The sequence below is a fragment of the Thalassophryne amazonica genome, chromosome 10 (assembly GCF_902500255.1).
Source record: "Thalassophryne amazonica chromosome 10, fThaAma1.1, whole genome shotgun sequence".
In the NCBI taxonomy this organism is placed as follows: domain Eukaryota; kingdom Metazoa; phylum Chordata; class Actinopteri; order Batrachoidiformes; family Batrachoididae; genus Thalassophryne; species Thalassophryne amazonica.
Genome location: NC_047112.1, coordinates 33,925,150 through 33,942,276, shown reverse-complemented (window position 1 = coordinate 33,942,276; position 17,127 = coordinate 33,925,150). Strand labels below are relative to the sequence as shown.

General features: G+C 39.4%; 2 protein-coding genes across 5 annotated transcripts in view; one reads left to right on the top strand and one right to left on the bottom strand.

Moving 5' to 3' along the window:
• The window catches only part of tpm4a (tropomyosin 4a), an 82,683-nt gene extending 74,198 nt beyond the window's left edge, over nt 1–8,485 (top strand). For 2 of the 4 annotated variants that reach the window (XM_034179740.1, XM_034179742.1), the window contains 3 exons: nt 2,297–2,359; nt 6,113–6,182; nt 7,562–8,485. In XM_034179740.1, coding sequence (XP_034035631.1) covers nt 2,297–2,359; nt 6,113–6,182; nt 7,562–7,644 — 216 coding nt within the window. In that variant the 3' untranslated portion in view covers nt 7,645–8,485. Of the gene's footprint in view, nt 1–2,296; nt 2,360–6,112; nt 6,183–6,799; nt 6,956–7,561 lie in introns of those variants that run through there. The other 2 variants (XM_034179741.1, XM_034179743.1) reach the window with 1 other exon arrangement.
• A 2,741-nt stretch (nt 8,486–11,226) lies between these two features.
• Nucleotides 11,227–13,910, bottom strand: LOC117518580 (40S ribosomal protein S27-like). Its single transcript, XM_034179744.1, has 4 exons — nt 13,763–13,910; nt 11,943–12,051; nt 11,738–11,848; nt 11,227–11,561 (listed from the first exon to the last, which is right to left on the bottom strand). Exons 1-4 carry the CDS (start codon nt 13,766–13,768, stop codon nt 11,533–11,535), a joined length of 255 nt encoding a protein of 84 aa, XP_034035635.1. The 5' UTR covers nt 13,769–13,910; the 3' UTR covers nt 11,227–11,532.
• Nucleotides 13,911–17,127: the final 3,217 nt, after the last annotated feature.

Here is a 17,127-nt window from a genome sequence, read left to right as displayed (position 1 = left end):
TATCAAACTCTTAAAAGAGGGTAAATCATCACGCAGTGTTGCAAAAGATGTTGGTTGTTCACAGTCAGCTGTGTCTAAACTCTGGACCAAATACAAACAACATGGGAAGGTTGTTAAAGGCAAACATACTGGTAGACCAAGGAAGACATCAAAGTGTCAAGACAGAAAACTTAAAGCAATATGTCTCAAAAATCAAAAATGCACAACAAAACAAATGAGGAACGAATGGGAGGAAACTGGAGTCGACGTCTGTGACCGAACTGTAAGAAACCGCCTAAAGGAAATGGGATTTACATACAGAAAAGCTAAACGAAAGCCATCATTAACACCTAAACAGAAAAAACAAGGTTACAATGGGCTAAGGAAAAGCAGTCGTGGACTGTGAATACTGGATGAAAGTTATATTCAGTGATGAATCTCGAATCTGCATTGGGCAAGGTGATGATGCTGGAACTTTTGTTTGGTGCCGTTTCAATGAGATTTATAAAGATGACTGCCTGAAGAGAACATGTAAATTTCCACAGTCATTGATGATATGGGGCTGCATGTCAGACAAAGGCACTGGGGAGATGGCTGTCATTACATCATCAATAAATGCACAAGTTTACGTTGATATTTTGGACACTTTTCTTATCCCATCAATTGAAAGGATGTTTGGGGATGATGAAATAATTTTCAAGATGATAATGCATCTTGCCATAGAGCAAAAACTGTGAAAACATTCCTTGCAAAAAGACACATAGGGTCAATGTCATGGCCTGCAAATAGTCCGGATCTTAATCCAACTGAAAATCTTTGGAAGTTGAAGAAAATGGTCCATGACAAGCCTCCAACCTGCAAAGCTGATCTGGCAACAGCAATCAGAGAAAGTTGGAGCCAGATTGATGAAGAGTACTGTTTGTCACTCATTAAGTCCATGCATCAGAGACTGCAAGCTGTTATAAAAGCCAGAGGTGGTGCAACAAAATACTAGTGATGTGTTGGAGCGTTCTTTTGTTTTTCATGATTCCATAATTTTTTCCTCAGAATTGAGTGATTCCATATTTTTTTCCCTCTGCTTGGTCTAAAAAAGTAACCGTTACTGACTGCCACAATTTTTTTTTTCCTGATTTCTTATAGCGTTTCTTAAAGCCAGAAAGTTGCCATTTGAAATGACTTTAGTTTTGTGTCATGTCTGTGATCTGCTTTTTTCTACAAAATTAAGCAACTGAATGAACATCCCCCGAGGCCGCTAAAAATTGATCAAAGCCTCCCTTCCCATGAAATATTTTTTTACACTTTATTTCATATAACTTGCACTGTGGTTGTTGCTCTATTTGAAGTAATTTGAGCCATCTTTAGAGTCCAACCTATAGTTTGAACCCGCCTCCATCATGACACTTGACTGCCCACTAAATATTTATTTTTCCTCACATTATTGTATGAATTAGGACTTTAAGAAAGACCTGAACTTCCTTTGATGTTTTATGAAAATGTTTGATACCCAAACATAAATCATTCACAGTGTAGCGACTTAAGCTGCTTTTCCATCCACAACTTTCATGGCTGTTGGTACGTGTAAAATCAGTAGAGACCAGCAGCGCAACCTTCAAATTCAAATTTATTTATGTAGCACATTTAAAACACAGCTGCAGCTGACCAAAGTGCTTCACAATAATAGCAATACAAAAGTGTAAAATATTAAAGGAAAAATAAATAAATAAATAAATCTAAAAATACAGAGTAAAATAGCAGAGCAAAGCATACACCACTTAGCCAGTGTTGAAAGCCAGGGAGAAGAGATGAGTTTTCAGTCTGGACTTAAACTGTCCCACAGACTCTGAGGACCTGACAGACAGTGGAAGATCGTCCCAGAGTTGTGGCACTGTGACAGAAAAGGCTCTATCACCTCTGGATTTAAGCCTGGCTTTAGGAACAGCCAGGAGAAGCTGGTCAGCTGACCTCAGCCCTACGTGGAGTGTATGGCTGCAACCTTGATGTGTAGCACAGCTGCAGGCAGCACGACTGGATGTCAGAATTATTAACAAGACATGCTTTTGCTTTGTTCAGTCAGTCCTGCCATGTGTCACATCACTGCAGTTTTTGTTCCAAGTGATCGGGCCAACACCTTAAATGTTTTCTGGTGCTACGTCATTCATAAATGCAGTTTATCACAAACAGTTTTGTCGTACCTACTGGAGTAATTATGAGACAGTCTTTGCATGCATGCTTGGTTAAATGGAGGAACGTGTGGATGTGCACTTTATGTCACAATTATGGTAATATTATTTTTGCTTGTACCCCTTTATTTCAACAGTACTCAGAAAAAGAAGACAAATATGAAGAGGAGATTAAAATTCTCACTGACAAACTGAAGGAGGTAAGAACAGCGGGTTTCACTCAAGAGAAATACTTCCAAGTAATTATTATATTTATTTAATTATATTAATTATTCATTAATTCATTCATTATATTTAATTAATTATTATATTAAATTATTTAATTTAATTAATATGTTGCTTAAACAACTATAAAACTACATTGCAACCATGAGCCGTTCTTCAAAAAAGAGCATTAAGAACAATCCACAATGTAGGGTATGGAGACCACACCAACCCATTGTTCATTAAATCTAAAATATTAAAACTATATGATTTCATTCAAGACTGTTCAATTAATGTACAAAGTGGAAAAAATAAGCAACTGCCCTTTAGAATTCACGATTTTTTTATGGAGAGAGAAAGAATATATCATTTAAGGGGCTTGTATCATTTTAAAGTTGTTGGCTCTCGGATGATCAAGAAATACTTCTGTGTCTCCACTTGGTGCCAAAAAAATGGAATAATCTAACTGAGGAACTCAAATGATGTCCAAATATTTACCTGTTTAAATATCTATATTATACAAATAATGAATGTTTGAGTTCAATGGTACGAATATTTCATGAGGTGAAAGCTGGAACATACCAGCTTTCACCTCATGAAATATTTGTACCATTGAAAGAATGTAAAAGCATTCATTATTTGTTTTATATAACGGCTAAAATAGATCATTGTCATTTGATATTTTATTAATTTATAAACAACAGAAAAGGGACTTACATTTTGGTGTTCCACTGTGACGTGTAGTCCAGTGATGCTGTGCACTGACTTCGGACTTCCATAAAAAAGAAAAAAAAAGACTATAGTTCTTCAGTCCAGCCAAAAATCACATCAGCGTTTCATGTTTGCAGCTCTTAATGCATCCAGACGGCTTACAGGGGAGTGGATTTTGTTTGTGTGTGTGTGTGTGTGTGTGTGTGTGTGTGTGTGTGTGTGTGTGTGTGTGTGTGTGTGTGTGTGTGTGTGTGTGTGTGTGTGTGTGTCAGTGTCAGTGTCAGTGTCAGTGTCAGTGTCAGTTAACTCAATCAAATCTTCATGTCGCTGTCCCGTGCGCCCACACAACCGGCTCGGTCCAGCTGTACCTCTTCAGTGCAGCAAAAAAAAAAGTCACATCAGAAATGAGTCCAGGTTTTCTTTCTCTTCCTGCTAACAGACAGCACAGTGGATTTGTTTTTTTTTTGTGTGTCTGTCTGTCTGTATCTTACAAGAATTAGCAGTGTCAGTTAGCTCAAATTATGTCTCAGGAGAGTCGTGTCCCCGCGCGCGCACACACACACAACCTGGTCGGCGGTTGTGTGCGCGTGAACAACAAAAATAAGACTGTATACATCCTCATTGCAGCAAAAAAATAAAATAAATCACGTCAAATGAGTCCAGCTTTTGTTCTCTCTTCCTGCTAACAACCTCCAGGCAGCACAGTGGATTGGTTTTGTGGGTGCGCGTGTTGAGCGTGCGTGCGCACGCACGTGTGGGTGCGTGTGTTGAGCATGTGTGGGCGCGCACGTGTGTTTGCGGCGTGCACGTGGGTGCGCACAAGTATGCATGCACGAGCATGTGTGCGCGTGCACGTGGGCGTGCACACGTGTGTATGCGTGATCACGTGCGCGTGTGCACGAAGCCGTGCGTGTGAGTGCGATGGTACCAAACGTATGGAACCAAATTTGCACTCTAAATGGACCCAAGCCGCACTCTGAATGCAACACAAATGGCATGAATTAATCCATGTCATGTGACATACAAGCACCAATCAAATGACAAGAATCCCCTCAGCCGTTATATAAAAAGAAGTGGTGTTCTTTGGATATGTATCTAATGAAGTAAGTTTAGTTTTGTGTTTTATGTGTCGATAGACTGTGATTGTATATTGTTGATAACGTTCGGATTTTGTCCTTTGAGTTTGATTGATTGATGTGACTGAAAAAGGAGAGTCGGAATACATGCGTTTTACTTCCTACCCACTCCTATTCGGACTGATTGAACTGGATATTGGCATTGCTAGAATGTTAATGTATGCATAATGTCTGAATAAACTATTCATTCATTATACGTTTAGCAAAATCATACTTGCTATGTCTGTGTATTTCATGTACCACCACCACAATGCCAATGGTTTGAAGCCAGCAGTCATTTCTTACTGGATGATAAAGCACCCTCTAATCTGATGGAGCTCATGAAGCCCTATGGACAGTGCATCCGGAAAGTATTCACAAGGCTTCACTTTTTCCACATTTTAGGTTACAGCCTTATTCCAGAATAGATGAAATTCTTTTTTTTTTTCTCTCTCTCTCTCCTCAAAATTGTACGCACAATACCCCATACTGTGTGTGTGTGTGTGTGGGGGGGGGGGGGGGGGGGGGGTGTTTGTTTATTTGTTTGTTTGTTTATTTTTAGGATTTTGTAAATTTCTTAAAAAACAAAAGAAATCACACGTACATAAGTATTCACAGCCTTTGCCATTAAGCTCAAAACTGAGCTCAGGTGCATCCTGTTTCGACTGATCATCCTTAAGATGTTTCTACAGTTTAATTGGAGTCCACCTGGGGTAAATTCAGTTGATTGGACATGATTTGGAAAGACAAACTGTCCACATATAAAGTCCCACAGTTGACAGTGCATGTCAGAGCACAAACCAAGCATGAAGTCAAAGGAATTGTCTGTAGACCTCCGAGACAGGATTGTCTTGAGGCACAAATATGGGGAAGGGTACAGAAACATTTCTGCTGCTTTGAAGGTCCCAATGAGCACAGTGGCCTCCATCATCCGTAAATGGAAGAAATTTGGATCCACCAGGACTCTTCCTAGAGTTGGCCACCGTCTAAACTGAGTGATGGGGGAAGAGGGGGGGTGACCAAAAACCCGATGGTCACTCTGTCAGAACTCCAGCATTCCTCTGTGGAGAGAGGAGAACCTTCCAGAAGGGCAACCATCTCTGCCGCAATCCACCAATCAGGCCTGTGTAGTAGAGTGGCCAAACAGAAGTCACTTCTAGGTAAACGGCACATGGCAGCCTGCCTGGAGTTTGCCAAAAGTGGCCCAGCCAGAGCCCAGACCTGAATCTGATTGAACATCTCTGGAGAGATCTGAAAATAGCTGTGCACAGATGCCCCCATCCAACCTGATGGAGCTTCAGCAGGGTTGCAATGAAGAACTACCCAAAGTTAGGTGCACCAAGCTTGTGGCATCATATTCAAGAAGACTTAAGGCTGTAACTGCTGCCGAAAGGTGCATCAACAAAGTATTGAGCAAAGGGTATGAATACTTATGTACATGTGATTACTTAGTTTTTTTATTTTCAACTAGTTTTAATAAATTTGCAAAAATATCAGTATAACTTTCATGTTGTCATTATGTGTTGTGAGTAGAATTTTGAGGTGAAAAAATGAGTTTCATCAGTTTTGAAATAAAGCTTTAACATAACAAAATGTGGAAAGAATGAAGCGCTGTGAATACTTTCCAGATGCACCGCGCCTTCCTGGGTCCTATGTTCTCAACATGCAGGCCTACTTTGTATTCCAAAGGTGATTAAGAAGACAGCAGGCTTATCATGCTCATTTTCTCTTAACACTCTTCAGTCCTTTAAGTCCAGAGTTACAACACATCTGTTCTTGTAAGTCCTTTAAAACCACAGTGGCCCACGGGTTCCAAGCCATCCTGGAAGTTGAGTTCACGATGTTACATCTCACAGAACAAAGTGGCTTTTAAAATCAAACACTGAGTTAAATGTGCTCATTTCTGATGTTTGTTGTTTCCAGGCTGAAACCCGCGCAGAGTTTGCAGAGAGAACTGTGGCCAAACTGGAAAAGTCCATTGATGACCTGGAAGGTACCAGATCATTTGTCGTCACCTGTTTTAAAATGTCCTGTTTGGAACACAGAGTGCAGAAAATCATTACACCTGTCAGCAGCAGGATCTGTCTCTTTGACATGAATTTAATCTGGTTTCTTGTGATTGATTGCTAAATTTAGTCATAAGTTTGACATTTTAAATTAGACATATGTAATTATTTACACAGATCTCAGATCTGTAGTTCTGTTTCTCAACACAATATTTTCTAATGACACTGTTCTGTGGCCAAACCTAAGTAAACTGTGCAGTGCAGGCACATATCAGCAGAAAGTATGTTTTCTGAAGGATAGATACAGAGATGGACAAAATGTGCTCATGGTAGCTAAATTCATAGTTGTTGGAACAGTTTTTTTTAGAATTTCATTGGAGGAATAATGCACAAAGTTCTACCAGTAAATATAAACATGCATCATTCTTTTTTTGCTTTCAAGCATTTCTGCATCTTTAAAATGTCTGACCTACTGTTTTGTCTTCTCCTTCCTCCCTCTGCTTTTTACCTCCACCTCTCTCCTGTATTTCTTTGCTTTTGGCTTGTTTGTGTTGCTGCTGTCCTTGACACCTGCCTGTACTTCATGTCGACCTCTGACCTCCAGATGAATTGTATGCTCAGAAGCTGAAGTACAAAGCAATTAGTGAGGAGCTGGACCATGCCCTCAATGACATGACATCTCTCTAGATGCTCCCAGCCCCCCCCCATTTCTCCTCCTCATTCCTCTCTGTCTGCAGATTTTGGGCCCACTCTGTAGCTTGTATGTGCAAAGGGGAAAAAAAATTCTTCCTTTTCAGCTTTTGCTTCTGTGTTATTGCTTAATCACTGTGGATAAAGCTTTGTGTAAAATAGAAAAAAATAAATGCATACATTTGAATGCTTTTCATTTTTGGAGTTATAAATTTGACTTTTTTTTTTTTTTGGAATTGCACACTGACCTTCTAATTATTGACCTTAAATTATACAAGGTGAGATTGTCTTGCTGTTTTTCTCGTGGGAACTAATATAATAGTCACCATTTGTTTTTGGACACAGTGTGCACTGATCATTCACAGAGTGACTCCACACTGACACAAAGTCCTGTCAGGAGCCTGTATGCTTTGTGCCACTAACAGGCAGCCAGTTCATGCGTGCACGGCACTGCTGTGTGGGGTTTTTTTTTTGTTTTTGTTCTGCATGTGGCACAATGTAACCAAAGTAGTTATGCAAAACATGTGTTCACTTACCAGTGAAAATTTTGTGTGTTGTTAAAGATGCTGTTTGAGTCAGTGAAAGAAAACGATTCCTTAATGACATCAGGTTTGTCTTAGTGGTGTTATCTTGCGACGGCCGAGGATTTACCATGTCACTTTTCCCCCCTCTTTAGAAAAACTATCATCTGCCAAAGAAGAGAATCTGGGCATCCATCAAGTCTTGAATCAGACCCTGCAGGAACTGAACAGCTTGTAAAGATTCAGGCGAGATGATTGACAGGATGAGACGTCGCCTAACATTCCGTTCCTGTTCGACTTTATTCCACGTTTCCAGCTGTCGAACCTTTACACCCTTTTGTAAAGGCTGATTAACTTGATGCTTGTCTCTTGCTCCTTACTTCCTCTCCATAAGGCACAACATTTTAAAGATGACAGTAATTTCAAACATGTTCCTTTATTTCCCCACTGATGACTGCACCTTCACCCCAGTAATATTTTGACCACTTATTTGGAAAGAGCTGGTAATTAATATGCCCCACAAGTTTAAATTTAATGACTTAACCACTTTTGACTCCATGAAGTGCACATTGGCCTCCATCTTTTAACTCTGAAGCGCCACCCAGTGGTAAAATGGAGTTAGTGGGCAGTGTACTGATTGTGCACTATCATCCTAAATCCATTAATCACAAACTCACGCATCTTCAACCACTTACTCCAGCTAAGGGTCACGGGGGTGCTGGAGCCTATCCCAGCAGTCTAAATCCATTAGTTTTATAAAAAATGTTGAACTTGTGGCCTTATGGAAACAATTCCTTAAATATGCAGGCTAAAATAAAACAATCCTGTCATAAATGAGAAAGTAACACTTTGCTAATCTGTGATGATCCTGGAGGCTTTCTGTGTACAGTCTGTACACGTATTTTTTTTTTTTTTTTTTTTTACTTCTAGTTTGATAGAAGCAGTTGTGCAGAACTTGTCATTTACTGACCAGAAAAAAAACATCTACCAAAAAAAAGAAAACTTTCTGTACAGTGTAATGATGAGCAATGCAACAGCACTGCAATAAAAAAATACGCCAAATACATCGATTTGATTCACATTGCTTCTCAGTGGTTTGTATGTTGACTTTATTAAACAGTAATACATTTATCCCTCTGTTGTAAGTGGCTTTGAACAAAAGTATCTGTTGGTGCATACATTTAAAATATAAAAATAAGTCCTTTCTACTGTTTTGTCCACCTCACAAATGTAGAGAAACAGAAAATATTACAACATAATCCAATACAATTATCAAGCAACAGTCTATTGGCCAAGTTGAGAGCTGCAAACTGTGAAGTCTGTATTTATTACAGGACTGTTGGTTTGCACTCGCTGAGGCTGAGCGGGTGTGATGTGTGTGCAGATCAGGGGTCACCTACCTTCTCCTGAGGGGCACCTGACCACCTGGTGTTTTCCGTGTGTGTGAGAGAGAGAGAGATAAAAGAGAACCACAGGACTCGCTGCTTCTACTGTATCTCATGCCACCAGGTGGAGTCACCCACCTTCACAGAACTGGCCTAGAAGTGCTCCCAGACAGTGCCAACTGATGCACATCAGTCACTGTACAATGAAGCAGTACATAAATTTCTTACATGAAAATAAATACACAAATAGTACTTACTACAAATGCATTTGTTAAAGTACATTTTCTTATCTTGACTTAACTAGTTGAAGACAGAACAACACTAACTTGCTGTGTGCAGTATAAGCTTAACAGCATCCAGTGAGTTATGAGGTAATGCTTAAAAGTTGGACCATGCTTTTAAAATTTTATAAATCTGTGAATCAGTTTTGCTTATTTGGAACAGGAAGTATGTAACTAAATTAGTTTAGATCCAACTCAATGACAAAACTTCAGAAATGTGGAGAGAAAAAAATAAATCATATTTAAACTACATTTCTTACTGTTGTATTCACAATTGCCTTTGTTAAGCAGTCATTCCTTTAGTTTTCCTTTATTATCTATCTATATACGTGTGTGTGTGTGTACACACTACTCAAAAAAATTAAAGGAACACTTTTTAATCACAGTATAGCATCAATCTGTTAAATGTATGGGATATTGATTTGGTCAGTTAAGTAGCAGAGGAGTTGTTAATCAGTTTCAGCTCGGTTGGTGTTAATGAAATTAACGACAGGTGCAGTAGAGGGACAACAATGAGATGACACCCAAAACAGGAATGGTTTGATATGAGGCCACTGACATTTCCCCCCCATCTTTGATTGTTCACTAGTTTTGCATTTGGCTGGTGTCAGTGTCACTACTGATAGCATGGTGCGGTATCTGGATCCTACAGAGGTTGCACAGGTAGTCCAACTCCTCCAGGATGGACTAACGTACCGTTGCCAGAAGGTTTGCTGTGTCTTCCAGCACAGCCTTTAGGTAGCGCATGGAGGAGATTCTAGAAGACAAGCAGTTACTCCAAGAATGCCACACAGGGCTGTAGAAGGTCCTTAACCCATCAGCAGGACTGATTTCTGCTCCTTTCTGCAAGGAGGAGTATGCAGGCAGTTCCTGGAGGATAAAGAATTGATACCTTTGACTGGCCCACACCATCGCCAGATCTAAATCCAATCGAACACCTCTAGGACATTGTTTCTGTCCATCTGACACCACCAGGCTGCACCTCAGACTGTCCAGAAGCTAAGTGATGCCCTGGTGAAGATCTGAGATCCCCCCAGGACACCATCTGTTGCTTCATTTGGAGCATGCCCTGACTTTTTCAGGCATTCATCCAAGCACATGGGGGCCAAAAAATAAATCTGAGTACCATTTTTGAGTTGCTGCAATGAACTTTTAGCAAAATGGACGAGCCTGCCACATCATTTTTTGCTTTGATTTTCAGGATGCCTTTGAATTCAGCACTCTGTAGGTTGATAATTTTAATTTCCATCAACTGATGTTGCAGCCTTTCATTCCTAACAGATTACCCGGTCTGTCAGGAAACATAACCTGCATGACTTTTTTTCCCCAATGAGATCTGATGTGTTTACACTTGTATGTACTGTATATACAAGTGTGCATATAAATGTCTTTACACTGTATACACAGTGTAAAGACATTCATTTCACAAGCTTCAGTTCAAACCATAACATGTACAGCTACACTGCATTTTCACAGCAGCGCAGATGCTTGCATAAGCCATAGACAGATGAACAGAAATAGTACAACGCTAAATGGGTAAACAAACTGGTTGAGTCAGTTTTAGCATTGTAGATCATTGCACTTGACGCTGGCATTTGTTGACACTGGCGCTTGACTCTGCAGTTTGACCAATTTGGAGATGGTGGTGCTCATCAAGGGATGAGTCAGTGCTCCAGTTCCATCTTTCTGAAGTCTGCATGCTGAAAATACATCTGATAAATGGACTCTGGTGTTTCTCACTGCTTAACTGGCTGAGCACACCTGAATGTCTGACAGGTGATCTCCAGGAGCAGGGTTGGCGACCTCTGGTGTAGATGGAACTTTTGACCAGTTAACAGACACTCTGCGTAATTTCATTGTGCCATAATGTAGCCCACATTTAATATGCGCATTTGCAATTATTTGAGTCGGCTAACTGCCAAACCACTGGATGAGCAATGTTTTCTTAACTGTCCTTGCATAGTGTGTGTTGGGCATGTAAGAACTAAGAAGTTGCGTTTTCTTTTGGAAGACCAAAGAGCACAGATGACACATTTTTAAAATCAATTTTTATTTTTGCAGCTCATACATGAGAAGTCCTCACTTTTGATTGACGTTTTTTAATTTTTTTTATTTTTATCATCCCTTTCCATGTCAGCTGAATACATATGTTACAGAAATCAAAACTTGACATTTTATGCATCTTGCTGACACAAAATGACCCCACATCAAGTGATTTAATCACATCAGTGTAATAAGCATGCACGTCATGCTGGGCCAAACGGGATGTTGTGTTCCTGTTTGCTGCTCTTCTGTCATCCTCTAAATACAACTGGAGCAGTGTATTTTCACTTCACAATGCAGTTCCTTATTAAGGATACACTTTGAAGTGTGAAAACAAATTAGAAAGTAGAATCATGGAGAGAGGTTCACTCATCCATCCGCGGTCACAATTATGCTTGTGTTTTCGGACATTCCTGCTCAAGAATATTTCTTCCTGAAGGCACAACCTATATGGACAAAAATGTTACAGGTCAGTGTGGAAGTCAGAAATGGAAAATAATAATGGGGGGGAATCATTACTTTTATAGTCTTTCTGGGAGAACGAAGAAACATGACAGACTTTATTTGGCTATTGAGAAAGAAGCACGCCTACAGTTATTCATGCCTGCAGCATGTTGCTCACCTGCAGTCAGTCTGCATTTTCCACCTGCTGGCTGACAGAGGATTACAGAACAGCCTGCACAGGGTACGACTGCCTGAGCATGGCTGAAGATGGTCGTGATCCTGTAGCAACCTGGGCAGCGTGTGAAGACAAATCAATTGTAAAAGTCAGTCTGGAAAATGCTGTGTGCGCAGGTGCAGTCTGAGGCAGCAGCACACGTTCATACCTGGACATTTAACATCCATAAAGTAGGAGTTCGGGCTCTGGACAATCCTCTTCTTCTTGTGTCTTCTCCTCTCCTCTGCCCAAGTGGGATGCATCAGATCTTGATTCAACTGCAATGGACAAGAGTGATTTCAACATTCATACCTGACTTATTGCCATCTAGTGGTGAATGTGCAGATTGCATTGTTAATTTCCCTTCACGTTTTTGCTGCAAGGGCCTTCTCTTGTGATAAGCAACATGAATGCTTCTCCTTTTCACAAAAATGAGGGCTCTCAAACTTAACCTGCACTAGCAACCAGTAGACTGTGTATAGGGGAGTACCCACCGATTTCTTATGTATTTTCTAAAGACTTGCAGCTGCACTGCAAAATGTGACAGGTGGAACAAGTATGTCCCTTTAGGGCTACTGTATTAGCGTGGTGGCCAAAATGTGGGGGTCCGCTCCCATACAGATTCGAAGGGCTCATCTTAAATTTATGAAAACACATTGACTCATTGTTTCAGGTAACTAAACACAAATGAACAGATGGTTATGAATGCTATATTCCATTTCTGTTCATAAACACCCCTAAAGCCTGAACACTGTTGCTTGAATTTGTTTCAGCCATAAGAGTTTGACCTCAATGCATTTAAATAATTTGTTAAAAATAATCAGTTATTCTTCTTTGTCGGCGGAACTAAGGTAGGGCTTTAAGGGATTAACAAACATTGCTGGTGCAAACCAACAGTTTGCTAAAGCAGCAGCAATTAATCAGTGATTAACTGACAACTATTTTGATAATCATTTAGAGTATTTAAAAAAAAATCTTTGATTTCAGCTTCTTACATGTGAATATTTTCTGGTTTGTTTTACTATCTTATTTTCTCTTATATGGCAGTAAACTGGATATCTTTGGGCTGTGGATAAAAAAAAAGACATCTGAAGGGGTCATCTCGGGCTCTAGGAAATATTGATCAACATGTTTCACATTTTTGTGTTCAACAACCCAATCTATACTGTCTCAGTCCACCCACCTGTAAAAGTAAGTAAATGTGACGCATCATTGTAAAGCGCTTTGAGCGTCTGCTAGATGAAAAGTGCTATAGACCGTGGAGTCTTCTTTCTTCAATGGCATATTTTTGCAAAGTAGAAGAAACGATAGACAACTTGTAATCAGTATTTCTATAAAAAATACAAGTGTAAAATGTAAATCAATCTGTAGGTGCGGAGACTTTAGACATAAACAAGTTGTTTATGATTTCGTATTTGTTTCCTGAACAGTGATTCCACTTTTTTTTTCTTCTACCAGATCTTAAAATAAATATGACAATAACTGTAACTAATATAGTTTGAAGTGTTTCAGGAATCTAGAATGTTCATCTGTTGAAAACTTGTTCCAACAGTCTGTGATGTATTTACAACAAAGCAACAAAGCTCGGTGAACACCTGTGTGTGGTGGTGATTCCGTATTTTATATTTCAAATGCAGAATAATTTTCGAACCCGTTTGGTGATTGAATGACTCATTTGTAATCGCTTCATAGCGTGTCCCTTTACCGCCCCCTACAGGTCTGATGACTGAACTGCTAATAAGGCGACATGCCCAGACACGTCCAGGAAACCAGCGACCCTCAGAAAACAACGTATTTAACATTCAGGCAGAAAGATATCAAATCAGGCATACACACTGAGCTTCACTTTCTAATTACATATAGCGCCAATAGTTTTTTTATTCACAATAGTATTTGACAAAATTTCTGTCAAAGCTTTTAAAAAGTTTTTGTAAAAAAAAATTCTTAGCTGTTCTGCCTAAAAGGAAAAAAAAATGAATTAATACTTACAGGCATCTTGACTCAAATTTCTGAAATTATTCGTCAACGTGAAAAACGACGCGGTGATGTGTGATGTGCGCTTCCTGAGACACAAACTGACTGTCAATCAACGAACTAGTGGTTACTGTTTTACTCTCCGGAACACGCCGAGCGGGCGGGGACACAGACACCGGCTCAACTGGTTCCTCTGGAGTTAAGTACGAAGGTTGAAAACGAAATCATAAAATTAATGATTATACCGACTATCATCACAGCTGTTAACCTGGTGTGATTTGGAATCGTATACTCCAAAGTTCATTTACTGCATCATGTGATAAAATTTATTTTTAATAACATGCAGTTATTAGATTAGATCCATACACTCATTTGGACTTCATCCAGCCACAGTCATATCATCTGCAAACTTGACAATGGTGTTGATAGAATGGGAGAGAAAACAATCATGTGTAAAGAGCATACAGAAGGGGGCTCAGCACACAGCCCTGCAGGACACCAGTGTTAAGTATGACCCTGTGGTCACATTAGCTTCAAGTGACAGCAGTAAAGCGGCGACTTGCTTTTCATTTTCAATCAGACTGGGCATTTTGCAGCAGCAAGAGATAAAGATTGCTCTGCTGCCACCTAGGCCGGGCCAAAATAGATAGACAGATAGTTAGATAGATAAAACTTTATTGATCTCACAGAGGAGAAATTCACATGTTACGTAAGCTCTTAAGACAACACACAAAGGTGGGTGCAAGTAGAGGAAAATGTTCATCGAACAGCTTGTGCAAGGATAAGCAATAATAATAATACTTGTAACAGTACAAGGCATAGGAAATGAGGTAGAAATAGAATATGTATATGCCCAATATCTGTCCCGGGTTTTAACTAATTAATAATCCAAAGGAAAAATCACAAAAACACTTAAAGGTCATGACAATTCATTCAGATTTAGTAATTTGATAGATCCACCTTAATTATTAAAAGTATCACAATCAGTATCTGTAACTGCGATACTGGCTCTGCATTTACGTGATATCGGATCAATGCCAAATCTTGCAGTATCGCACACCACTAGTGCATGCTCTGGGAATGCACATCAAGTCAAAAAGCCAAGTGCTTGTCACAGGTAATGTGACCATAGCTTTAGGGTGGAGGAGACATAGGGGCCTACTCTGTCTGTAAGCGATTAGTCAAAAAGTTTTTGCTGCAGTGGGAGGCTTGTGAAAGTCCTAAGCCAGCTAAGCTAAGTCCTGAACTCTGTCCTGGATGACTGTGCTGAAAGCAGAACTGAAGCTGATGAAGTGCATCCTCACATAGCTCCCCTGCTGCTCAAGGTGGGAAAGTGTTAGTCATTTTTCTTGTGAAATGTTGGCCCATACATATTGCTGATCATAAGAGAAGGCATGAATCTGCATCGCCAAAGAAACAAAAATGTGAAGAGAAAGAAAATCTTGATCGGTAACAACATAACAGTCTGAAACCTCGCCACTAAAATCACACACAATGCAATGACTTTTAATAGGCAATCGCCAATTCCAGATATTTTCCTCTCTGCCTGTTTGAAAGTTCAACTATAACACAAAGATGCTTGTAAAGGGAAAAATGCTATTAAGTGTAGAAGCTTTTCTACATAATGCTAAAATGCAATGTGTGTAAACACTGTTACATTTGTAGGCACGTGTTTCTTTGAATGATGAAACCATAGTTTCCAAGTATATAGTGGAAGCTGATCATCAAACAGATAAAATGTCTTGCAGAGCATAAAAGATGGAAGTTTTTATAATTCCACTATTTGATTCCTTGTTATGTCAATCGTGACCTGTATTTTCCTTTAAGTGTACCCATGTAGCTAAAGTTCCATGATTTGCAGAAATGTGCTCACTTATTTGTACAACCCCTGGCAAAAATTATGGACTCACTGGCCTCGGAGGATGTTCATTCAGTTGTTTAATTTTGTAGAAAAAAAGCAGATCACAGACATGACACAAAACTAAAGTAATTTCAAATGGCAACTTTCTGGCTTTAAGAAACACTATAAGAAATCAAGAAAAAAGATTGTGGCAGTCAGTAATGGTTACTTTTTTAGATCAAGCAGAGGAAAAAAATATGGAATCACTCAATTCTGAGGAAAAAATTATGGAATCACCCTGTAAATTTTCATCCCCAAAACTAACACCTGCATCATATCAGATCTGCTCCTTAGTCTGCATCTAAAAAGGAGTGAACACAAAGGAGAGGATTATCAAACTCTTAAAAGAGAGTAAATCATCATGCAATGCTGCAAAAGATGTTGGTTGTTCACAGTCAGCTGTGTCTAAACTCTGGACCAAATACAAACATGAGAAGGTTGTTAAAGGCAAACATACTGGTAGACCAAGGAAGACATCAAAGCATCAAGACAGAAAACTTAAAGCAATATGTCTCAAAAATCGAAAAATGCACAACAAAACAAATGAGGAACGAATGGGAGGAAACTGGAGTCAACGTCTGTGACCGAACTGTAAGAAACCGCCTAATGAAAATGGGATTTACATACAGAAAAACTAAACGAAAGCCATCATTAACACCTAAACAGAAAAAAACAAGGTTACAATGGGCTAAGGAAAAGCAATCGTGGACTGTGGATGACTGGATGAAAGTCATATTCAGTGCTGAATCTCGAATCTGCATTGGGGAAGGTGATGACGCTGGAACTTTTGTTTGGTGCCGTTCCAATGAGATTTATAAAGATGACTGCCTGAAGAGAACATGTACATTTCCACAGTCATTGATGATATGGGGCTGCATGTCAGGTAAAGGCACTGGGGAGATGGCTGTCATTACATCATCAATAAATGCACAAGTTTACGTTGATATTTTGGACAATTGAAAGGATGTTTGGGGATGATGAAATCATTTTTCAAGATGATAATGCATCTTGCCATAGAGCAAAAACTGCGAAAACATTCCTTGCAAGAAGACACGTAGGGTCAATGTCATGGCACAGGGTCAATGTCAACGAGCAGATCTGATTTGATGCAGGTGTTAGTTTTGAGGATGAAAATTTACAGGGTGATTCCATAATTTTTTCCTCAGAATTGAGTGATTCCATATTTTTTTCCTCTGCTTGGTCTAAAAAAGTAACCGTTACTGACTGCCATAATATTTTTTTCTTGATTTCTTATAGTGTTTCTTAAAGCCAGAAAGTTGCCATTTGAAATGACTTTAGTTTTGTGTCATGTCTGTGATCTGCTTTTTCTACAAAATTAAACAACTGAATGAACATCCTCCGAGGCCAGTGATTCCATAATTTTTGCCAGGGGTTGTAGCACAGGTTGCCTTTTTGAGCTTAATGGTTTCATAATATACAGATGTGCACTCTAATAATTCCACCATCAAAACTCTTAAGT